This window comes from Pogoniulus pusillus, chromosome 7 (genome assembly GCF_015220805.1).
Source record: "Pogoniulus pusillus isolate bPogPus1 chromosome 7, bPogPus1.pri, whole genome shotgun sequence".
Taxonomy (NCBI): Eukaryota; Metazoa; Chordata; class Aves; order Piciformes; family Lybiidae; genus Pogoniulus; species Pogoniulus pusillus.
In genome coordinates, this window is record NC_087270.1 from 13,408,644 (window position 1) to 13,434,913 (window position 26,270).

Here is a 26,270-nt window from a genome sequence, read left to right on the forward strand (position 1 = left end):
CAAGCTGAGTTTCACATATGCAACTGCACTAAACCCAGTTTTCAGTCACCTTCACCCTGCAGGCTCCCATGCTGCTCTGTCCCCAGCACTGACCTAGCTGCCATTGTGCCAACATCACAGTCATTACCAGACTTTATCTGTACCCTTTTTAATTGTTTTGTTAAAAATGTCATAGAGACACCATGAATACAAGTACTGCAGTTACAGCGATACAAAAAAAGCAATACAAATTAAGTGGCTGGATACAAAAATACATTGAAATACAGGAACACCACAAGGTAACTCAGAGCACTACTCAGAATTGTGTATGCGTGAAAAAAAATTAAATAAAAATCTTTCCTCGTATCGGACAACTTAAGTATTCTCCACTTTGAACAGTTACTTCCCTCTAGTTATGTACTTCACAATTTCTTCTATATACAGCATAGAATAAAATACTTTTAAAAGATATGACATTTTTAATCCTCAATATGTGATATAGGTCTCTTTTACACTAAGAATATCGACTGCATGAAGAAAAACTGTCAATGTCTTCCATCAGCTGATCTGAAAAGAAGGAGCATCGTTTTCCTTTTCAATCATTTCCACGGGGTTTGAAACCAGTTTGGCTTGATGCGTCAGACAATCCTTGTCAGCGTCCCTCACAGTAATGTACATAATATTGCTTGGTTCTATACAATCATACAAATGTCAATCATATCTAAATGTGGTTTATGAAAGAGACAGCTCACACATATACAGGTCTTCGGACTTCCGTAATGAAGTATTTACAATGAAAGTGCTTTTATCAGCTCTAACACGATACATGGGTAAGGTTGGTTTGGGTTTTTTCCTACATGTCAATTATTAGTCTCCCTGAAATTGGAAAAAGTATTCTATAGAAAATACCACAGCTTTGCAAACACTAGAGCATACTGTATTCCGGCGCGTGGTTCTGGGATTAGCAGCTGAAAAGTGTTGATAATCATAATTTAAAAATAAATAAAAGCAAAGAGGTAAACCAGTTACAAAACTGCAATATTCACAACGGTAAAAAGGTTTCAAATCGATTGCTAACAAAATGGTGAAGCAGTGGGATCGAAAGTCTTGAAAACATCTTTTAAGGACTTGTCATCTGACTCCCCATTCGGATCACTCTCCTGTGTCTGAGCCACCTGTCCAGGCTGCTTGGCTTGCCGCGGGTCGCTGTACTGCGGCCTGATTAACCCCGATAAAGCTTGGATGGGGAGATTATGCACCGCAGGTGCAGCGCTGGAGTGTTTAGCCTGAGATTTACTGGTGCTGTTTGCTTTATCCAAAGCGGCTTCTGCAGATCCTTCTGGAGTTTTCTCCACGTTTGAAGTGGCCTTTTGCAGTGATGTATCTTCTGAGAGGCTGGGTTCATTTTTACCAGAGTTTTTCAAAATGCTTTTTTTCTGGTTCTCTCCATTCTCTCCTGAACTAGCTGGAGCTGTGTCCGAGGATGAGCTGTGATCCCTGGGATCGTACAAACTAATACCACTGAGTATGGAGCTTGGAGTTCCCAGCCTAACACCACTCGAAGATAATTTGGGGGCGTAGGGAGGCAGAGCATCTGGATCGGGTTTGGCAGCTGCGGCTTCCAAAGGCTGGGATGAGGCAGCAGCAGATCTGGTGAGGCGAGGGTCAAACTTCGCAGGGTGGGAATCCTTGGTGGCTCCATGATGTGTTTCTGCACTCGACAGTCTGTGGAGCCTGGGATCCACATTTTTTTGTAAGCGAGGATCCCCCAGTTTGCTTGAGCTAGTGGGATGCGAATCCACAGAGGGATCCAAATAGCTGCTCCTGCCCGTGAGGTTGTTTTTTGCCTTGGCAGCAAGTCGTGGGTCAGCTGGCATCGTGTTTGGATGGGTATCACTCTTCAGACCCCGCAGTTTAAGTCTCTGGTCAGCAATGAGAGGAGGAAGAGGTAAATTGATAGAAGAGACAGGGTCAGGCTTAGGCAAAGGAATTGGGAGCAAGTCTTCGGGTGCCCACACAATGTGCTTTGCGAAGTTTGGCTTCATCAGGGTAACATCCATCTTAATGTGGCTGAACTGCCTGAGCTGAGATCGCGGATCCCTTAACGTGACGCCAGGCAAAGGCTCCAAGGGTATGAGGAAAGCTCGTTCTCTCAGCTCTCTTTCAGAGTCCTCTTCATCATCATCCATCCCTTTTTGCTTGACTTTAACCCCAGTGTGAGTGTGGTGTACATCAAGCTTTGCCCCACCAAGGGATGAGCTGGCATGACCACTCTCGTTGACCTTGTGCATCCTGGGATCTCGTACCAGCCGTGGGTCCAAGGACACAGATTCTGAGGGTTTTCTAGAGTTGGACCTTGGGGAAGCCCGAAGTCTTGGGTCAGCAACCTGAGATCCTGAGCCCTTTTCCTTGGACAGCCTTGGGTCAGTAGGAATACCGAGCATGTGCTGCTCTGAGGAATGTTGCTGCCGATTTCTGAAGTTTTCGCTCTGTTTCTTTAAGGTTTTTAGTATGGATTTAACACTGCTCCCCTCTTCCTCTTCACTACTGGAGTACCAGTTGACATTGTCATCTAAGTGAAAAATAAAACATTACTGAAGCAAATAACCACTAGGGAATGCAACACATTTACTCAGATAAAGGGTTAACTTCTCAGTAAAATCTATCTGAGAAGGCCAGATACTAATACATCACTCCATTTACTATAGCAACCATAACCTAAAATCAGAAAAACTAATTTCAATGAAGAACTGACATAAAAACATCTATCAGTAAAAAAAAAAAAGCCAATTACAGACAGAAAAGTAACAGCACCTCACAGTAGTGTTAAAACCAGCTAAACAAGTGCGGTTTGCTGTCATAATTTGAACTCTGCAAATCACAAGGTTTTAGAGAGGGAGATTTGGTCACAGAAGGTTGCAGAAAAGACACTCAGATTAAACACTGTATGTTTCAGATATCAGAGAGGAAGAAATATTCCTCTGAAGAAATGTAACATGCAGAAAAGATCAAGAGGTGCAACTGATTAAACAGAATTGAAGTATTGACCATTAGAAATAACCTTTCTGTGTCCATCAGGGATTTTAAGAAGTAATTGAGTAAACAAGACAACCTCCTAGAAGCAGAAACTACACTCAAAAATTACCCACAGAATTTTTTATACTTGGAACTGAATGCAGCTTTACCACAAGGGTAGTGAAGCACTGGAACAGGTTGCCCATGGAGGTGGTTGCAGCCCTATCCCTGGAGACACACAGTGAGGCTCGGCAGGGTTCTAGGCAACCTGATCCAGTTGACAATGCCCTTGCTTACTACAAAGGAGGTTGGACTAGATGACCTTTGGTGCCTTCCAACCCAGACCACTCTACAATTCTCTAACATTCATCTGAAAATAGTATTTGAGTTCAACTCACAGTCGTTGGATGGCAACATGCTAGAAATCCAAGTCAGCAGATTTATTCTTGGTTAAAACATGATCAATTAGTATGTTTAGACCTCTAACAAAATTATTTTTACCTTCATCTTTGCTCATTGACCTCTGACCCTGGCTGCTGACAGAGTCTCCATCTCTTTGATGCTTTTGACTAAGTCTTGCATAAAGAGCTTTCTGCATTGCCGGCAGGAAATCCGGTACGTTCATGGCTGATTTATGGCCCATATGGCTACTCATGCAGTCTGACTCACTTCCACCTTGATGTGACTCTTGAGCCATGAGGTGAGCTTGATGATCTGTAAATTCTCCATGCCATGTTCCATCTGCAGTACCAAGAAAGAAGACAGAGAGGAGCTCATCTATATGTGTTTTACACTGAAGGAGATAAACCAAAAAGCACAATCAAGCAAAACTGATGTGACTTATATTACACAACAGGAAAGCATCAAGTAAAAAAAGTCTATCGACTGGATATTCCAGGAGGTTTGGCTTTTCTATCCAAAACTCACAGAATCACTTGGGTTGGGAAAGACCTTTAAAAACATCAAGTTCAAACATCACGACTGCACTGCTAAGTCCACCACTAAACAATGTTCCTCAGCATGCATCTACACATCCTTTGAACTGCTCCAAGGATGGTGACTCCACCACTTCCTTGGGCAGCCTGTTTCACGGCTGGCAACCTATTCAGGCACAAAATTGTTCCTAATGTTCAGCCTAAACCTCCCCTGGAACAATGTGAAGCTGTTTCCTCTCATCCTGTCATTTGCTACGTGGGATAACAGACGAAATCCCACTTTGGTATAATCTCCTTTTCTGGGAGTTGTAGAGTGAGAAGGTATCCCCTGAGCCTCTTTTTCTCCAGGCTAAACAACCCAGTTCCCTCAGCTGTTCCTCACAAGATTCATGCTCTAGATCTTTCACCAACTTCATTGCCCTTCTCTGGACATGCTCCAGCCCCTCTATGTCCTTCTTGGAGACAGGGGCCTAAAACTGAACCCAGCATTCGAGGTGTGGTCTCACCAGTGCAGAGTACAGTGGCAAAATCATTTCCCTGCTCATGTTTGCCACACTATTTGTAATGCAGGTCAGGTTGCCGTTGGCCTTTTTGGCCACCTGAGCAAATTGCTGGCTTATATTCAGGCCTTTTTCCACTGGACAGCTTCCAGCCACTCTTCTCCAAACCCGAAGCATTCATGGGCTGTGACCCAACTACAGGACTGAGGACTTGGTATTCTTGAACGTTTTCCCATTGGCCTTGGCCCATTTATCCAGCCTGTTCAGATGAATTCTTTCAGATGCAAAACTGAAAGTTTGCAATTTAACAAATTATCTCAGCTGTTTGCCTTTGATACTACCCAACTGCAAAGCACCGTATCAAGGAACAATGATTTTTAAATGTCCTTACCACCAGAGTTATTAGCAGGCTGGAAGTTATGTACAGCTTGATGAGAATAGTAATTGTCGTAGAAATCAGCTGGGTTCTGAATGGGCTCATAATTCATATTGGGCTGCCGGTCACCAGGCATCTGCTGGTATTGTGGCCCTGGAGGACAATGATTTTCTCTTGGCATGTTCACCATATGTCCTTGAACTCCTGGGGCATTGTAAGATCCCCCAAGACCTGGGGGTGTGAGAGGCGGGCCACCCTGCTGCCCTTGCATAGGCATACCAGTCTGATTCTGCGGGCCCAGGTAGCCTGGTGGAACACCCTGCATAGGAGGACTCTGTGGCATACCAGGACCTTGAGGTCCTCCACATGGATGATGGCCAGGTGAACCTGGGTGCATTGGTGGCCCATTATGTCCCTGTGACATGCCAGGTCCCGGCCCTGGACTGGAACCTGGGTTATACATATGTTGAGCATGTGGATCATTTCCCTGGAATGGTGGTCTCGGGGGTGATGCGCTGTTATAGAAGGTTGGAGGCCTGTAGACAAAAGAAAATCAGTGATCAAACTTTGCACCTACAAAGGTCAGCAGTTTATTAGCTGTCTCCTATGCTCCTCACTTACAGATGTCTGTTTGGACTCCCTTGTTATTAAGTTGGATACAAATATGAAACAAGCAAAATAATTTTCAAGGATAGTGACTATATATACTAGAAATGAGAAACCTTGTCTGGAAGCAAAACATTTTTCTACTATTAGCACATGCAGAACTGGGTATTTGCTGCAACTGAGTTTTAAACATCCCAAGGCAATGGCCTCCACCAGAAGTGCCAATGGGCTTTGGTCAAGAAAAGATAAACAATAAAAAGACTGTTGAAGAGAAGCAACTTAGGTCGGCCTGCAAATGGAGACAGGCAAGGCTGAGCCAAAACAAGAAATGCTAGTGGAGTAGCCTTCTGGGAAGTATTAAGGCATAATAATTCCTCTTCTATGGAAAGCAATAAATAAGTAAATTACTATGACAGTCGATATTTGAGAGAGATCATTAACTTGGAAAGACACTAAGTAGTACCTACTGGCAGAAACAGAGAATTACTTAAATGTTTATGCAGCCATGGTTTAAGAAGGATTCTACACAAAATTCCAAAACCTACTTTTTCCCAATTTTGTGTGCTAAATCCACAGTAGGCTTCACAACTATTTCAAAGAGAGAAGGGATCTTCTTATAGTCTCCTGAAGGATCTTGATAATTCTCTATGTCAGACTCTGAAAAGGGATATTGCTCTGGTGGGGTTGGCAGAAGTCCAACACCTGGTGGTGGCTTAGGGAGAGGAACTATGCCACGCTTTCTGAGTTCCTCCAGTTCTTTCTCATCTTCATTTTGTGGCTCCTCCTCATTATTCAAAACCTGGAACAAAGACATGCGGCAAACACTTCATACATTCTGCAGTACGTGCAATGTAATTTAGTCTTGCACCTTCCATTTAAACAGAATTACCTGCTAAGTGCTACTACATATTGACATCAAACCCAAACAAATTATATATTTATTACTTCCTGCTTTGCAGGACCCAAATTCACAGCCAGGAAGAAAACCATTTCTGCAATAAGGAAGGGACAATTTCATACAAGTCCATGTTCTTTACATTGTCATTTTAAGTGAGAAGATGAAGGACTTATTCTAAGATTCATGTTTCGAGTGTTAAACTCACATCACTTTTCTGCTAAGGTCTATAGTGTTGTAACTGGAGTGAGACAGGGATATCCTACTTTACACAAAGGTCAAGGTTTCATGAATCATTCAGATGAGCCACCTCATTCTTTTCTTGGCTCAGAGTGCAAAAGTCAGATGATACCTAACACCTAGGCAGTTAAAGGCAAGCAACAGGAAAGCCACACTTCTTGTTACAAAACATATGAAGACTTCCACAGTAAGAGATGCAAAAGTAAGTGTAAAGCAAAATATATTTCACAGAACTAGCAGAATAATTGATGCCAAGGGAAATTCCTGGTATCGAATCGAGGCACAGACTTACTGTGCTAAAGAGCAACAGGGAAATTTAACATCACACTCCCCAAGAATCCCACAGAAAATCCTAGTAACCTCCCCATCTATTCTTTGTGTCAACAAACTTGTTTACAGACTATGAGTTGCTCACCTTATCCAACAGCTCTTTTGTTTCTGCAGTCAGAGGAGCATGAGAAAATTTGCACTTATCTCCTTGATAGCACTTTGCTCCTGTGTGGTAGAACTTGCAAGGGAATTCATGTAAGCAATAAATTAAGGATTTCTAACAAAGGCTGACTTCTAGTTTGGCCAAGTCTGTGAAATTCAGCTGTCAACTATCTTTCAGTTTTTCAACAGTTCTTAATCTTTCAAAGCAGCATGTTAAGAATTTTGAAAGATTGCCTACTAATTTCATTTTACATTCTTTACATTACTGTGGCCTTAACATTATTTTTGACATGACTCTACAATGGTGGTTAAAAAGATGAAAGTCTCAATTCCAGAGTAAACCCCCAAGTCCTTTACCACAAACAAAAACAGATCAGGTTTTTACAAGTATGTGGACAAATGCATGTGACTTCAAGGAGTTATGGTTTCAAACATTAAAATTCCTTAAAACTAGTAATTTTACTGTTATTTTCTCCTCTTTGAGCAGAAAAAAAATAATATTCTCATAGCACATATACACAGACTTTGTTATAGTCTCTTAAAATAAATGGCTACCCTTAAAAATCACTTATATCAACTAAGGGTAAATACATACTTCCAATTTAATTCAAGTTTGGTGCTTTTTAAAGGATATTGTGCAAATAAATGCAGTTCTCTCCTTTGGTGCAGTAACCCTGTATATAAAACTTGCAAATTTCCTTCTTTTTTTCAATCTCTGCATCATGATCAAATTTACATTGCTCTCCCTAGAAGAAAACATGAAAAAGCATTAGCACTCTTGTACGTTAAGCAATTCCATTTTGTGTTTAAATAAAAACATCCTCCTTAACTGAATTTAAATGTTTAATCTTTACCAACACACAACTGCATTATAAACACGTCCCTAAAAACTGTGAAGAGGGAGGAGCTGGGCATAGAGAAATAATTTCTGAGCAAGGATACAAAGAGTATCTGTGGCAGTCACAGCCAATAGGCTGGACTTAACAGTCCCCATTCTCTTCACTGCCTCCACCTGGCAACTCAGACAGAAGTACTAAAACTTTCCCATGTAGAAGAAAGAGATTCCAATATGAAATTTTATGATGTGCATTAGAATAATTTTGCTGGAGAGGAGGATGGTGTATTTTTGGTATTTGTTTTCATGACAAACGCACCAAGTGCTCTTTCAGCTACTTGATTTAAATCTGAAGGTGGCAGCAAATACTCATCTTACTGAGTGTGGCACACTAAAATACATCAAAGCCGCACCAAACACATCCAATTCTGGCCTGGTTTGGGAAAAAGAATACTAATTTTCACCTTGACTGAAAGAAAGAGGAAATATTTTACCTCTAAATATACAGTGCAAGGCACTCACTTATTGGAGAAACATGCAGCTTGTAAGTGTGTTTTGTAAATGACTGAACTAGTTTGACATCAGAAGATTCAAATTCACAGAAGCTTAATCTTCAAAGTGAAGCAATAGCAACTTTTTTTTTTCTAATAACATACTGTCCTGCTAGAGCTACGCTTGACAGCTGGCTGCTCTGAACAGCATTCTCTTCCTTCTGCTGCCTTCCACTGGCTGGTTATTTGGTAGGGGAATTATTACCACAATCCCACTTTTTACTTTAGATAGAGAAATAATTGAGCATAATTAAGCAATTCCTTTGGTGCTTGAAAATCAGTAGCACATAGAAGAGAAATAATCTAATACATTCAGAAAGCATTGCCTAGTTACAGATTCCATGCTTGTAAATATACATCATATCTTGCCTATGATACACTGCCAGTGTATGCTTATGATACAGATCTTACATATACAGTAATTAAAAAAAATAATTTCCTAGAACTCAAAACATGTAACAGAAAGGGATATTTTTCCACAAGTAATTATGTTAGCATTTCTAATACTCAAAGTATCAGAAATCAAAACACTGAGTTTCAACATACAAATTCTCTCTAGAGCAGCTGAAGTAAAAAAAGAACATGTTCTCCCCTTTCTCAGAACGACAGGCACAGCCTATAATTACCTTGATACACCTCCCTTCAAGGAAATATTTACAAATCTGTTTGCCTTTGTGCTCCACTGTATGCTGATTGATGAACTCCTGACTCATATTAACCCATTTCTTCACTGGTTTGCCATCCTGTAAGAGAAATTAACATTCTACTGATGCTGCTCACAAAAATATTAAAGCATACCTGGTGGACTAGTTATCCCAAAACATTAACTACACCATGATTTACGTTCTTACAAGTATTGTACCACAGCTTAGAGTAAGGGTAAATACAAATGCTTATTCTTAGCTTCTTTAATAAATGCAACCGAGGCAGAAACTTGTTACAACACAGGAACAATGGATCTGTTATTCTCAGACTATCTTTGTTTTTCTCCTTTTATTCCCATTGGAAGGACAAAAAAAGCCCACAACCTGTTTGCTTTATACCACGAGGCAAAGCAGAGAGGAAACACAATTCAATCATGATCTAATAGATACAAATTATGTACCAGGCGAGGCAACTAATTGCTCTCTCTTACTGCTTGAGTCCCATGTGGCATAGGCACCAGAGATAAACGGAAGAGACGATGGTAAATTTGTCTAACTAGAGAGTCTGAGACAGGTAGTGAACAAAGTCATGGAAGTAGATGGCCTTTTTCGTCCACAGTTATCACACTGCATCATGAGCACACATGAGCATCAGCATGCGAGTCCAGTTTCATTTTGCTCAGCAGACTAAGCAATGTCACAAAACATTAACACTAAGAATGAGAATCAGAAATCTTCAAGACAGAAATATCACTCCTGGATCACAGAATCATAAAAGTATTTTGGGTTGGAAGAGACCTACAAAAGTCATCAAGTCCAACTCCCCTGCAGTAAACAGAAACATCCTCCATTAGATCACGCTGCCCAGAGCCCCATCAAGCCTGACGTTTAATATCTCTAAGAATGGGGCTTCAACCGGGACCCACTCCAGTGTTCCACTAGCCTCATGGTAAAGAATTTCTTCCCAACTTCTAACCTACATTTACTTCTCTCTAATTTAAAACCATTATTCTTCATTATATCATTGCAGGCCTTTGTAAACTACCTGTTTCCAGCCTTCTTCCAGACCCCCTTCAGGTACTGAAAGGCTGTTATTAGGTCTCCCCAGAGTCTTCTCCAGGCTGAACAATCCCAGTTCCCTCAGCCTCTCCTCACAAGAGATCTCATTAGTCAAGATCAATTTTCTACTCTCAACACATTGAACCCAAACAAGTCACAGCTGCTTCAGACAAAGCGACTTTCAATGTGTTAACTGATCCTCTTCAAGGTTAACATAAATATCACTCAAATATGATGCTCCAAGCATTTCTGGGAGCACTGCAAACTGTGCTTGAAACAACAGTCTGAGGAAAGTTGATATGCTCCCACTATGCCCCTGAGAATCCCAATGATACCACTGTGCAGCTCGGGAGCACCACAAAATTCACTATTTTGCTGTAGCCAGGAGCCCAGCTTTTTGTTTCCTTCTGATGCGACCTGCCACGACCTGTCTGCAGCTGCCTCCTCACGCCCCCCTTCCCTATGGCTTCGGAGACACCGCCGGAGGACAGAGCATGCTCAACAGCAACAGGACAGACTAATCTTACAAAAGAGGTATCCTCCTAACAGATCAAACAGCTGCCCTTTTCCCTACCACATACTGGGCAGGGAAAGGAACATCTGATCAGGACCACCCAGAAGCTGCAGTCTGGAGAATGTGGGGTAAAATTAACATGAGTGAATTACACATCACGGCATTAGCAAAGAGCCAGTCACGTGCATTCCTGAGTGCAGGAGGGAGGAGAACCACAGACATTTAATTTGCACTATATGGAATTAAGTATGATTTGGCTTCAATAATGCTCTTTAGACATGGATGGCTTTGATTTATTTATCGATTTTGTATTGTTTTTCATTTAGATGAAGATTCAGAAACACTGTGGCAATATCTAACACTATTTTCTCTAATTCCTACGCAAAGAATTATTGAATGAAAACCAAGCTCGTATGCATTTCCATTTCAACAGCCACGGCTACAGGAAGAGGAGAAAAATTCTCCACAATTCAGATGAAAACTGGCAAAAGCTCTGAAGATGTCCATTTTCTTTATTGAAAAATCTCCTAGTAGCAGCAAATCAACTTATTTCAGATACAGTTAACATTAAAACTCATGCACCATTCACAAACAAAGCTCACTCACTACTCCCTGTTTTTTCATATTTCAAATGTAAACATGAAAATTATGTGTAAACTGAAGTTATCAACTGAACTTTGTACATCCAGTCTTGTAAAATTCTAGCGATTTTCTAGATAAGAGAAAAAAGTTGAATGTATGTATTTTTAAATACTCTTTTGTTAAAGCATGCAGTCATTTGAAACAACTCCATTAGGAATTCAGTTTTAATTCCACCTACCTCATGAAAGCCATCAGACCCTTTATTGCCCCCTCTTCCCCTTCCACGATCCTTACGCTTCAATTTCTTTTGCATTCCACGCCCTCGACCAATATTGTAATTATTACCTCTTTGAGAAATACCTGAAAAACAGCAACAACCTCTTTACACGATCTCAAAGTGAAGAAAAATGGTTATCTAATGACACAAAATACAGACAATTCTACACATCTACCTTTGTGTAGTCTGAATTCCTTAATACTATCTTGAATCATGAGTTGGCAAGTAGAACCACACTGGCCTGCTGTAGTTCTGTGTGACTGCCTGCTCTATAGAGCTCTTCAAATCAGTGGTAGGCCAACAAACTGAATATACAATTAATCTCATTCAAAATGCAGACAGGTTACATTTAAACAGCCAAAATACTTTAAATATTTTGTGCCCTTTGGTCACCCTCTGAACAGAGTCTGCAAACGGCTCCCAGGTTAAGTGCAAGAAAACTGAAATCAGAACCTAGGAAACACACCAAAACAGTTTTGACGACAAAAATGTAATGGTAACTCTTGAAAGCCCTGAGACAGTAATTATCCAGCCAGCAGCATGTCAGGATTCCTAGTCTCAACTGAAACCACTGAGACAGAATACTGGTTTTCTCATCAATTGAAAACCAAAGAAAACCTGTTAGAAAGACCTGTAGTCGTAACACCTGCTTCAGGCAGCAGCCACCTTACAACAGCAAAGCTAGTTCCAGTGAAAACATCTCAATCTCACCTCAGATGACTTGCAGACAGGTTTTGAAGCATCACTTCCATGCAGCAAATGAAAATTCTTTTTTGCCTCAGCTAAAAAGATCCTGCCAATCTTTTGCCAGTTTGATTTATTGTAAGCCAAACCAGTAAGCTTGGAGTAAGTCTTTACTGCAGTAGTAAATGGCATACATTAACATGCAGTAATACAAAAGAGACTGGGGAATCAGAAATCCCTCCCTAAGATGCTTCCAGAGCTGGAAGCTGGCTCAATGAATTCCATTACAATGGTAAGGAAGTGTTCAGACACCAAATGAAAGGTGCAGACAAGAATGCTTGCATAACTTGTCTTACAGAAGTAATACCTAAAATAAGAAAAGCAGGGGTCTTTCAGGAATACACTGCAATAAAGCTGCTGGTGAGAAGGTATCAGCCCAGAAAGGAAAGTTGTGAACACGTAAATAAAGGATATAAGCACAGTTGTGACCGTGAGAGTGTTCAGATATCTGTCATAATTTTTAAGTACTTTTTTTTAACGACTTTTTGCTTAAATAACATTTTTAAATTGACATATTTACATTTCTCCCCCCAAATAAGTCCTATTTCAGATACTCTATAGCACCGTGATTCCCCACTCAAACAGTTACACAATAAAGATCTTGGCTTTTTAAATAAAGTTTTATTTATTTACTACATACATATTACCCAAAATTTGACCTTTTTCTTCAATATGTGCATCAGTGTGACCCTATGATACTATTCCTGCCTTAAGAGCAGCACCAACACTCACTGACAAGAGACCACAAACTCAAAGGAAAGCTACCACTGGCAGCTTTCTTCAATCAACACTCAAAGAATCACAAAATTGTTTAGATTAGAAAAGATTTTTAAGATACCAAGTCCAATCTTGAACTCAGCACTGCCAAGTCACCACCAAGCCATATCACTCAGCACTACATCTACACAAATTTTCAACACCTCAAGGGATGGACACTCCACCAAATGCCCTGGGTAGTCTGTTCTAGGCCTTGTCAATTCTTTCACAGAAAAAAATTGTTCCTCATGTCCAACCTAAACCCTCCTGACACAAATTGAGGCCACTTCCTCTTGTCCTATCACTGATGGTCTGGGAGAAGAGACTGACTGCCACTCTGACACAATCTCTTTCCAAAGAGAAAAGCAAGAAGGTGTCCAGTAGGCCACCTTTTCTCCAGTCTGAGACAAACATCCTGAAATGATGCACGACACAACTGCTGCTACCACCCACTACTAGAGTTAATTCAAATGATCTTACCTTTCTGGATCCCTTTCATTCCCTGTTTTTTCACTGGTTCTTTTGGGAATGGAGGTCCTAAATCAGCACCAGAGGTCTCTTTAGCTTGTCTGTACTGTTTGAGCTGATCAGCAAAATCTTCTTCTTTTTCTTCCTCATTGTAATTCCCAAAGTTCTCATCACTGTAATGACTATAGTCATCGTATTCCTTACTTTTGACATTTTTTTTATGTTGCATCTTCTGTGAACTCATGTAATTTCCTGATAGGTGTCCATGCTGCATAAATGAGATCATAAAGTCAGTACCTCAAAACCACTCCTCCAAACTTCTCTAAAACCAATTTATTTCTCCCTGTTTTTTCGTCATGCCACCTATCAGATTTTCACAAGTAGACATTAACAAAAAACAGTGAAAATCAGTTATTCAGTAAAAATTTTCTGGACGCATTAAAAGAACAGCATTAGCATCTATACTCCAGAAAACTTCTCAGTGGGGTTGATGATGCATTTTAACATAAGCAGTTTTAAGTGTTTCAAGTGTCAATTTGGTAAACTGTGATTAAAATAATTCTTTTCCATTCACAGTCTTGTATGAAACAACAGATGAAAAAACAGACGAAACAACCCATTCTGTCTGTCAAGATGAAATACTGCTTATGGTCATCACTAAGCCAGCACTGTCTCTTCTCCTGCTTCTGCAGACAGGACCTTTAGGTCTTTACTAAATTCATCAGTCAGAGTTTTCTGGAATGGTTTCAGGCTAAAAGGAAAGTCTCTCCTCTACGGTATCAGTTTCATCAACTAGTTATTTATTGGCAGCTTTTCAAGAGAACTGTTTCCTCTTAACATAGTCTGAATTTATAAATAAATAATAAAGATATTGTTAAAGATAGTTGTTGCCTGATGGAGGTAGTATCAGGCTTGTTTAAACCACCTACCTACCTTCACAACACAGACAATCCTTTACATTTGTAGAAGAGAACTAGATGTGCTTTCTGAAATCTGAGTGTATAGGCACAATGAACAAGTCAGCTTTCAAAATCTGCATCACTGACATTTGCATTTTAAATTACACCTCAAGAAAGACATGATAAATCAGCTTCAAAAATACACTACCTGACTGAAGGAAGAATCATAATCTCTGTATGAAGAGCTGCTACTCTTTTTATGTGGTCTTTCTGAACGCTCAATATCAGAGTCATGGCTGTAGTCTGAACTGTCATCACTGGAAGGAGAGTTATGCTGAAAAAAGAGAAAAATAGATCTCTCAAACATTGTTATATAATTCTCTGTGTAACCAGTCTGCTCTATATGAATGTAGACATATTAGCATCATAAAATACTTTCTTAAGTCTCACACCTCTGCTACTGGGGGAAGCTAAGGAAAGCACAGCCTTTGATGACCTATTTTTTTATCAGAGAAAGAGACGAGTCCCAGTGAGGCTTCCAAATGTAAACACCGAGGATTTTTTGGGTTCTCCAGGTTCCACTAGCTTCCTGCACATCTCTCTCAGCCTGGTTCTTTGCAACACCACCAGGATGCTGCTGAGAGGCTAACAAACCTGGGAGATGACTACAGAAATGACTAGCATCCTGTTATTTTCTGCTGGGAGAAAACTCACCATTACTGCATTACGAGTGCTTTATTTGGGTGGATTGTTTTGCAGAAAATTCCGAGGGGAATAATACAAGAGTAGTCCATTTCTGTGATTTTCTTAGAGAATTACCATCAGGTTTCATTTCCTATATTAAAAATCTGTGAATCTCTTGCATTTAAGATAATGTATAGGTTCATCAGCTGAAAGAACTTTATGAAGAATTCAAAAGTAGCCTGAAATCTTTTCTCTCTATATAAGCAGTCACTTTGTATTATAAAAGGTTGGTAATTTAAATTACATAAGTTTGATAAATTGATAAATGTCATTTTCGACTGATACATTTACATTTTGCCTCCTATCCTAAACACCTCTCAAATCTCTACGGCTCATCCACCATCACGGTTGTCAGTGGCCAGTGTCTCATTATTTAGTGATCATAGAATCACACAATCAACCAGGTTGGAAGTGACCTCGAAGATCATCCAGTCCAATCTATCACCTAGCCCTACCCAATCAACTAGACCATGGCATTAAGTGCCTCATCCAGTCTTTCCTTGAGAGACAGTGACTCCACCACCTCCCTACGCATCTCATTTCAATGGCAAATCTCTCTGTGAAGAACTTTCTCCTAATATCAAGCCTGTATCTCCCTTGGCACAACTTGAGACTGTGTCCCCTTGTTTTGCTGCTGGTTGCCTGGGAAAAGAGACTCTTCGCTCAGAAAAACTGCCACTGAAATGTGTGAGTATGACTTTCTCTGGATATTTACAATTATTTCATATTGAAGTGCATTGATAAGACAAGAATACCAGAACTTGCCCTCAGAGACCACAGATTACCTCAATAGCGATAATCTCATGTTAGATATCTTCTCTAATTGCCTAGATCTTTATCTAAACTTGAAAATCTGGAGTTAAACCAGGCACCTTCAGTATTTTGGCTTGTATTTTCTAACCTTATGCTTATCCCGTCTCCTCCTTTTGGATTTTTTCTTTTCTTTTTCTTTTTTGCGTTTCTTCCGTGATTTTCGATGTCCCTTTTCATTTTTCTGTTTATCATCACCTTTTGTACCATGTTCTCTCGCATCTTCATAGGCTGCATCATCTATTTCACCATCTTCTAGCTCTCCATCTTCCCTGTGGGAGGGAAAACATCAACACAATAAAATTTCTTGTTATTATCCATCTCATCTGACGAACACCATAAATCAACCACACCCAGTATTTTTTCCACCAGTTATATTTTTAGACCTGTGTACACCTTTCAATTTAAGTAACACCCCAAGAACTACTAGGAATTTATATTTTTCTCTTTCAGTTGACAAAAAATATCTGCAAAATTAAGTTTAAAAGCCATTGTTTTTTTCCCCCTTATCCATACTATTTTTTTGCTTCTCTGCACAAGGTTCTTCTCTTCTCACATACTTTTCTCCAGCCTGGATTAAAAACCTGACCCAATACAAAGCACTCCATTGTTCTTAAAAACATTTCTAACTGAAGAGGTAGCTTAACTGTTAATTTATAGAAATAGTTCTACTCCAGTTACATGCCTTTATGGTGCTGTATTGCAGAGCATACACAGTCAAAATGGAAGGCAATTAAAACTCTCTGAAAATCATATAATAAAAGAGAAGTAGTAACAAAAAGGAGCTGGGCATGGCAGGACAAACTGGGTAGTGATACAAACATATTTCCTTCCATACATAACTTCCTGGGACTAGCAATGGGTTTGTGGCGTAATGGGCATGGTCATGACATGTGCAGGGGGTTGGGACATACAGTAATCATTCACAAAATTCCAGCATAGCGGAGGTTGGAAGAGACCTCTAAAGATAGTCTAGTTTAACATCACCCAGAATAGTATGCTAAGCATCACAGGCTTAGAATCTCTCCAGGGGACACTCCACAAATTCTCTGTCCAGCCTGTTCGAGGGCTCCAGCACCTTCACAGGAAAGTTTTTCCTCCCATTTGGAATGAGTTTGTTCATGTCCACTGGTCCTTGTACTGTCACTAGGCTAAAAGAGTCTTGACCCCATCCTCTTGACCTCTGCCTTTTACATATTCATCAGCAATGAGAACATCTCCTTCTCCATGTGCTCTTCTCCAAGCTAAACGGACCCAGTTCTCTCAGCCTTTTTTCTCTTGGAGAGATGTTACAGCCCCCTCAATATTTTTGTAGCCTCTGCCGGACTCTCTCCAGTCACTCCTGAACTGGGAAACCCAGATCTGGACCCAATACTCCAGATGTGGCCTCACTACAGCAGAGCAGACAGGGAGAAGAACCACCCTTGACCTGCTGATGATACTCTTCCTCATGCACCCCAAGGAACCCCTGGCCCTCATGGCCAGAAGGATACTTTGCTGGTTCGTGGGCAACCACCAGCATTCCCAGATTCTTTCCATGGAGCAGCCTTCTAAGAGCATGTTTACCCACACTGATTCAAATACTGAAAATGGAACAAGATGCATGTGAATGTAACTTCTGCTTGTGAGTGTGACTGTCTCAGAAGTCTGCAAGCTGGAGTTCGAGCACTTTAAATTCTTGTGGACTGAAAAACTGGGTTTGTGCTTGTCTTCATCAGTAGGGAAAAAGATTGCATGATTATATAAGGCTTTATTTACAGTTTTGTCTACTGACCCAAACAACAACAGCCCTGAAAATATTTTGCCACAAAAGAAACATTTTCATGAAACATCAGCTAACCTATTTCTCATTCCTATTTCAGACATACTGCTGAAGCAATCTCAATTCTCCTTCTGCTATTCTGAAGGGGTAAGAACTCACCAGGAAATGAAAGACCTGAGCCTCCACAGGTAAAAAACAGCAGTTAAGAAACCAGAAGCAACCCAAAAATGGCAATTTTTTGTAGAAGTAATTGGATATGTCAAGAAGAAAAACAGTGGAGAAGATGTGACTGCTGTATCATCATCTCGTATGCTGTGGAACTTATTAAGAAAGTGCTGGAATTGTTCGGACTGGAAGAAAGAAGGCTCTGAGGAGACCCTACAATGACTCTCCAATGTTTAAATGTGTCTGTGCAAAAGGGGATAGACTTTTTAGCAAGGCCTATTGCAACAGGGCAGATGGTGACGATTTTAAACTAAAAGGGGAATATTTAGACTAGATAGAGGGAAGGCATTTCTTACACTGAGCGTAGTGAGACACTGGCACAGTTTGCCAGGTCAAGTTGGACTGGGCCCTGAGCAACCCTATCTAGTTGCAGATGCACGTGCTCACTGCACAGGGATTAGATTAGATGACCTTTAAAGATCCCTTCCAACTCAAAACATACTATGTTCTGTGATTCTAAATGCAATCATAATGCAAAAATTAAAACATCCCCAAAAACAAACCAAAACCCACCACCAACATATGACTGAGAAGGGGACGTGAGGAACATTTCTAAACAAAATAAAAGGCAGATAGAATACAGCAGCTGAAAAAAAAATTACTCGGGAATGTGAGAGAAAATAATCTTTTAAAGTACTGAGAACAGCTTTGTTTTGATGAACAGCATAAAGACTGGAAAGAAGGCAAGTTTCTAATAAGCTTTCAAATACTAAAATATGAAGTCTAAAAATTACAGACACTGTTAATACACCTTTGTGGCCTTATTTTCCTGGACACAGAAATTACACTGTTGAGCAAAGGAGAACATAACACCAAGATATACTTAAGTTGAGATAATAGATATTCACAATATGTATCCCAAGCATGAAGTCAATTGTGCCTTCAAACACCATGGTGTTCACTATCTCCAGCATTGCCTGATAAATTCTGGAATCAGATGGAAACTCACAGAATATCCCATTTTTTCCAGGGAATATTTGATTAATCAAGTGTGCCTAGTGAAAATGGAACATAAATATTTATGAAACACCTGCAGCTATTAAAAAATATTTCAGATCTTGGCAGTGTGAGCTAAAACTCCTCTCTCAAGGATGTCTATTCAATTAAAAGATCCTTGCAAGTAAATCACTTTCTGAGAATGCTCTTGGGAAATAGCTAGCTCTTTTGCCAGTTACCAGTTCCTTTGGGAACTGCCATTGTATATTTATACTTCTGGGACACATCCAGGACTTCAACAACTCTCTAGGTAAAACAATCATGAGGAATCATGGTCATACAATCCTTTGGGCTGCATTTCAAAAGTACAATTACAAAAACCCTGCAATATTCAAATGTCTGCATTCTTTCCACAACATCCTAGAGTTTTCCAAGCACTGAACTTCAAGAATGTTTAAAAAAAAGCTAATTATGGTTTGAAGATATAATAGTAAAAAAATCATAATTTATTGAAAATAATTGGAAATTATAATTTCAATATTTCCAAGGAGGTTTTAGAAGCTCACCTCCTAAAGATATTCTGCAGACTTGGCTCTAGTAAGCAGCTTTGGGAAGGGCTACTGGCACCTCCTTTGCCACCTTTTACACTATGAGTAATACAAGTCAAACAAACAGATGTGGTTTGGAAAAAACACAGCTAGCAGATGATCTTCTAGGAAAGGAGTCTGAGTCTCAGGTTACCTTCCCTTTGGCAGATATCAACAGCAACAAATCACAACACTGATATAGTGAACTTTTGTTTTGTAAAGTGCAGCTTCTTGCTTACACAATGCTGTAGTATGCTTCTGCCATTGCTGAAAATGCCTGACAAACAAAAAAAGTGTAATTTTGTTGTCAAGATTCACCTTTCTCTCAACCACCCTACCCCACAAAAACACCCTTCACTAAAACAATACCATCCAACTCCAAGGGGAACAGCTTATGATGCCTACACAGGGCATACCTCAGGAGTCAAAGAGACAAAAAAAAAAAATTCAGCTACTGCCCTGTGTTATTTTCTTGGATTCTATTGTATTAGTTGGTTCTCTACTTATACTTGCAAAGGCTAAACTAAATCTGATGAATCTTTAAAAGTTAAATTCCTGATCTATGACAGCACAGATCTTAAATACAAAATTCAGGCACAGAAAAGAACAAACAGAATCAAAGATCTCAGCTAGCTTTACCAAGGCCTTCCCATCACAGTGCATTTCAAGTCTCTTTGGAGTTAAGATCCATTGCCTAGACTCCAGCAAATTCTAACTAAACAAAAGGCAATGCACTGGCCATGACTTTTCCTATCACCCCCTGCACAACGACTAGATAGGAACACAAGAACTGTGGTTGATCTCCAAATGCAAGAGAAAGAACATAAATCACTGATGGATCACGCCCTCCTTCTGCAATACCCAGCTACTCAGAGCTTGATGGGCAGGTGAAAACAAAACCACAAAATGTTTCCACTGACCTATGATTCTATGATTTCTAGAACATCCCCATGGAAGGCAAATGATCTTTAAGAGAGAATCAGTCTGGTAAAATCACTGAAAGAGCAGTTATGCAAATATTTGCTTAGGAAAAAAAAAAAAGAAAAACAAATCCACACATAAAGTAACTCACTATTGCTCTAGCGTTTACAGTTTACTTTCTAACATTCCAGCTCAGCTTTAGCTTACTTTTCTTGCCCTTAGTCAGAGTCATTTTTAAATATAGCATTCTTTAAGTTCAAAGAAGATTTACAACTCAAGCTTCTTAAGCCTGATACAACAAGGAAATGAATTTTCTCAGCACACTGACCATTGCAGCTCTCAAAGATTTTAACAGAAGCTTTAAAAGGCTTTTTAAAAGGCTTTTTTTTTATTCCCCGTATGGAGCTGGTTTTCTGCCACCTAAGAACTTTATTTCTGTATGTTTTAAGAACTTATATGAACAATCCTACAACAAAACTGAACCTCTATCATCAAACTGTTAAGTCCATTTTGGGGAGGTTTGATTCACAGCTGACACTGGTCAAAACTCACTGAGTTAAACAGTCTTACACCTCTCCTGCATGTTTTTCCTCCTTAGTGTCCCATTTGGGCATGTTTTCCTTAGCACCCCAAACTAAATTTCTCCTTCATCTCCTCTATACACTCCCCATACACTCTGCTACTACAAATAACCTTCTTGCACATGTTTTCCACATCCAATAAATCAAGAAAATGCACAGTGCAATGCAGTGCTTATGACACTGCTACAATTTCTCATTACTATGTGGTTAGCTTATGTCCTGTTCACTGTTACAACTTGAACCCACAACAGTCTTCAGAGGTCAGATTTTTAGTTTTATAAACTTATGCAGAGGACAGTAATTCAGGTGCAATTTCACGACATTAAAACCATACATCTGATATCTCAGAGAGCTGAAACTCATTAATTTATCCTACCACACTGTTACACAAAGAAATTTATAAATAAGGAAAATAACTACAAAACTACTAGGTGGTGTTATGGTTACACAGGCCACCAAGAATTAGCATTGCCTTCTTTGACATTGTTATATAGGTTGCTCACAACACTTTTCAGCTGCTCATTAGTTCTGGGGACCCTGCAAATGTGAGGTTATTTTAATCAACAGCTAGGCAGTGAAACAGCATCACAGCAAGTTACACATCATGCTGCTTAGGTTGTCTAACCTCGATTAGATTTCATCCCCAGGGCTGGCTGCAACAGACAATTGTGTTTCCGTAAAATGGGGGAAAGAAAGGAAAAAGACACAAATTAGGCACGATGAAAGTAACTTCCCATGGTGGCACTGGAGGCCAGGGTTTGGAAATCCACATTCTCACTCCACAGCCTAACCATCTCCAGGTGGTGGGGTGCATACTGTAGAACACAGTACAGAAATTCATCCAGACCCCCTCCTCCTCCCCAGGGAGATGAGAGATGTCGGGCAGCTGCATTTTTGCCCCTCCTAGTATACACAGTGAGCAAGCCTCGTGTGCCCACAGGACGTATTTGTAAGGGATTATCTCTTCACTTTCAGATTCCTAATATCAAAGTGCTGAAATCATGCTCAAACCAAATACATCTCTACAAAGCTTCATCCAGCAATCAAGAACAAACTCAACACTATGTGAACCATTCTTTGGCGGAAATGTACCTCTAAAACTAGCTATTAGCACATATTTTCAAACTTAGGTACACACATGTGGACAGAGGACATTAAAGCACCAGGTAGAATACAAGAGCCACATTTAAGTCGTTAACTAAACATGGATGGAAACCCTGTGATAAGGGAGACTTCCAGAGCAGTTGAGCTGGATACAGCAACCAATATTAGACAGGATCTTTAGCCCTTCTGCTCCACAAATGCTTCCCTGATCCTTAACGCTTCACAGAGCCAAGAAGCCACATGGCACCGGCAAAGTCACACTTACAATAACGTTGACTAAGCAGTAATGGGGAAAACATACAACTAAGTTGTGGTTTACGGCCTGTCACTTGCATTTTCCCATTTCCCTGCCACTGGCTATAATTTAGCAGAGCAGGTCTCCATCGGGGTGAACCAGACAGACCTGTTTGAGCAGCAGAGTGTAAATCATGCTCGCTGAGGACAGAGGTGCAAAACACAGAGTGCAAAACTGGTACAGGGAAAGGGAGCAGACAATTCTTGAGAGAGCTGGGAGAGAAAAATAAAGATTTTTATTTTTTTTTTAAATTTCACGTAGTAGCTGGGTGAAGTCATAATTCATCTAGCTGCTCTGTACACACACCAGCCACACAAAGCTGGTGAAAGAACTGGGATTTTACACTTCATGAAACTCGGGTCAGCTTATCTTGAATAAAAAAAAATTACTGTACCAGCTTCAGTCTGAAATGCAGAAATGGTTTCAAATCAATAATGCAAAATGTACGCTGAGGATTAGCTTGTTTCTCTGGAAAAGTAACCAGAAATGCAACAGGCTTTGAAGTGGCATTTCCAAACACCCTCTGCCAAAAAAATCGGCATGACTGCCTAAAAGTTCACAGGCCACTCAGGTCCCTTTCAAGACCCGTCTCAAACAGTGAGTTTCTTTTATTGTACCATGAGCAGATAAAAAGGGCTGTGATACTCACACTTGCAACGCAACTTGTAAGCCCGTGTTGGTTTCACAAGCATTGCAACTCTGTGATCTGTGAGTTAGCATCTCAATGTTCCGAACTCTTATTAGGTCACTGCTATTTTTACAGCAAATAATGGTACAAGAGATCACCAAGGCTCGAAATTAAATCACAGCAGAGAGCTAACAGAAAGTGTCAGCATCAACATTTTAGATTTTAAAAATAAATTTTATAAAGGCACTTTGTATCTGTGTGTACAGCAAGTCTCAACTACTTCACCAGAGAGTTTCCACAATGAGTTAACTGCAAATATTTAAGGAATGAGTACATTCCCTGATGAATCAGGTGCCCCATTTACAAATCCAGAAAACAAAGACTTTGGATTAAGAGAATCTTCTCCCTTCAAATACTCTTAAGTGTGGACAGATGAGGTTTGTTACTCCTTTCTCCTGATCGGATACACTAACCAATTTCTTAATAATTCTAGAGATCTGTTCAAAACCAAACTAACCATTTAACAGAAACTCATCTATGCTGCACATGTTAAATAATTTCAGTAGCTTCCTATTAAGAGCCCTACATGCAGTAAACTAGCCCTGCTGAGCTCCCAATGCAGTAAAATGTTGCTTTGCAAGAAAAAAGGTAATGAAATTAGGCAGTGTTTATTTAAACCATCAAATTAGTATTGCAGTGAGACTCCACAATTTAAGGTTAACTCAGAGCACAAGTGTATCAGATACCAGTATCTTTTCTATAGACCTTCCAACTGTTTTTTTTTTTTTTCAACTAACTGGACAAAACCAATTCAATACTGAAAATGTTCACTGTTAAAGCTGTGCTGCTCCTCCCCTTGGTGAGTCAACCATGTTTTATGTGGTTGGGAAAGATCCCATTTCACTTTAGGCCTTTTCAGCAACCAGTGATAGGGAAACGGTTCTAAACTTCAGATTACAATATTTCATTTTGACAGGCCTACATTTGCACACCTAATATAACACAAAAACGTTCTGTATTTTAGGTTTTTTTGTTAACAAGGCTCTAGGTGTATTAAGAATACACTTGACATGCCTCAGACCAGAGGGAAGCAGAAGTTTCATAGAAGTCTTGTTTAAAAAGTATTATTTAATAGGTAAATGTGCTTATTAGTCTTCTGCTCTTCTTAAATAAAGCCATGTTTATAAAGCACCCTGTATTTAAAGCACATTATTAGGTAGTGCTTATTTCTTACATTTTATTATTCACCAGCGTAACAAGAAGCTTACAAGTGAGATCAGCTGGTTAGAGGAACTCTACTGGTCAGCACTGCACAAGCAACCCTAACCTAAAAAAAATGCTGCCAGCAGAACAGGTAACCTGGGTATATCCTCCAGGAGGACTTCAAAACACAAAGCAATTTAGATCCCTGAAACAGTGAATATGTCACAGACTTACCAACTCCAGGAACTCTACAACACTCTGCCTGCCACTCCTGCAGAGTTTTAATAGATCCTAACTTCAGCAATCCCAGAGGATTACATTTTCTCTTTACACAGCACTCTTTTTGGAACATGCAGCATGACATAACTATATACTCTTTCACAATTAAAAGCAGGAAGGTGAAAACAAGAATCAACAGCTCTGGGTTTTGCCATGAACTTGTACTAAATCACAGCATTATTTTTGTAACGGTCATCCAGCTTGAACAAGTCTTCCACTTCCCAATTTTTATCACAGAATTAGTGACTCTTTCTACAGCAAGGGAACAGCTATATTCAAAATAAAGCCCTTTTCAGTGTTTTTCAGTCCTCTGAAGCAAGTACAAGCATGGTTGTGGAACTGTGTGGGGAGATCAGACTGAAGCCCAGCTGTCAAAACCCAACATTTTTTAACTCCTGCAGTTGTGTCAGGAATGCTCTGAGTAGATGGAAATGGAAAGACTAATAGCTGCCACCCTGGTATGGTATTTCTGGAACCAGATAGGAAGGCCAGGGCTGCCTGGAGAAAGGATTTGAATTTCCAGCAGCTGCAGGAAAGAAAAGGAGGGAGGGACTAACACAGGTCCTTTCACCAGGAACAGGACTCTGGTTTTCTGCGCATGGGGACTGAGAGGTGGTAAAGATAACGTCAGTCAGACCTTAATCTGCATTAAAAAAGATCCAGTTAAATGTGGAAGGTGTAATCTGGCAAGAAAATGACGTTAAATATGGATCTAGTGAGGGATTCTTGTATAAATAAAAACAACCGGGAAAAAAAGGGAGGGCAAGGGAAGTGGGGGGAGGGGGGGGAGGAAGACCAAGTCCAAGCACCCTTTCCTACCTGACTAACAGCGCCAGGGCAAGGGAGAAAAAGAACAATGGTGACATTCAACAGACATCCGCTGGAAAGTGCAATTTATGGAAAGAAATGGAAAACAGTCCCCGTTCCCAGCCAGAGTAAATAAATGAAGATGTAAAATGCATGCATACCAAAAAATAAAACCCTGCTAATAATGCACTTCTAATTCAGTGACACCCCCCCCCCCTTCCTTGCATTCCCCACCACCACCCCAGTCCTTACCCCACTTCTTCCAGCCTGAAGGTGACCTGCCCCCACAAAAACATTGTTAACCCCCTAGGCACATTAACACACAGCATCATCATCATTATCAGCATCATCATCACCCCACTAGTATCACCATTATGAGAAGCGGAGAGAGAGAAGAATGTTACTCGACCTTTCGTCCCCTGCATGTTGCCTGTCAGAGTCGGGCATGTTTGGGTCAAGAATTGGGTTTGGGGGTTTGGAGAACAAGCTTTCAAAGGCCATTGTGCTGGCTGTGGTGTGGTGAGGAGGGAGGTGGAAGAAGGCAGGACACTGCCGCTGCCCGTGGTGCGGAGGGAGGAGGAGGAGGTGGCGGCGGCGGCGGCGGCGCGCACAGCCGCTCTGGGGGCGGCTCGGTGAGGAGGAGGGTCGGGTCCCTCAGTGAGGAGAGATGATGAAGGTTTCACTCACGGTTACTTAGTAAGACACTAACGGGCACTCAGTGCAGGGCGAGGCTGCACAGGCTGAGCCCGGCCGCCCTGCGCGGGCAGGAGGCGGAGAAGGCGGCAGCAGCGGCGGCTCGGAGGAGCAGGCCCGGGGCACAGGAGAACGAGAGGACACACACACGGGGTAAGGGAGGTGCTGGTGGCCGGAGATGGCTGCCCTAATTCTTCCTTACAAACATGGCGCCCGCTCGAGGCACTCTCACAAAATGGCGGCAGCGGCGGCGGCGGGCGGGCGGCAGCGGCGGTGGAGAGGAGAATGGCGGCAGCGACAGCGACGCCCCCGGCGCTTGCCCCCCACAGCTCGCTCAGCGGCCGCGGCCGGCCTGCCCGCGCCGCCGCCGCCACCACTGCGTCTTCCT

The 26,270-nt window shown here is 40.9% G+C and overlaps 1 protein-coding gene across 1 annotated transcript; it reads right to left on the bottom strand.

The window, feature by feature from the left end:
* Positions 1-132: 132 nt before the first annotated feature.
* On the bottom strand, positions 133-26,270 carry ZC3H6 (zinc finger CCCH-type containing 6). The gene is made up of 12 exons (XM_064145944.1): positions 25,599-26,270; positions 15,953-16,133; positions 14,516-14,641; positions 13,421-13,676; positions 11,402-11,523; positions 8,991-9,107; positions 7,611-7,724; positions 6,962-7,069; positions 5,957-6,210; positions 4,821-5,341; positions 3,496-3,735; positions 133-2,551 (listed from the first exon to the last, which is right to left on the bottom strand). Exons 1-12 carry the CDS (start codon positions 25,688-25,690, stop codon positions 1,053-1,055), a joined length of 3,630 nt encoding a protein of 1,209 aa, XP_064002014.1. The 5' UTR covers positions 25,691-26,270; the 3' UTR covers positions 133-1,052.

Coding starts and splice junctions, on each gene's coding strand:
- ZC3H6 (XM_064145944.1), bottom strand. CDS start 25,690: ATGGCCTTTGAAAGCTTGTTCTCCAAACCCCCAAACCCAATTCTTGAC. Junction 16,134..25,598: donor CAACATGCAGGGGACGAAAG/GTCGAGTAACAT, acceptor TCCCTCCCACAG/GGAAGATGGAGAGCTAGAAG. Junction 2,552..3,495: donor GTCAATGAGCAAAGATGAAG/GTAAAAATAATT, acceptor TTTTTCACTTAG/ATGACAATGTCAACTGGTAC.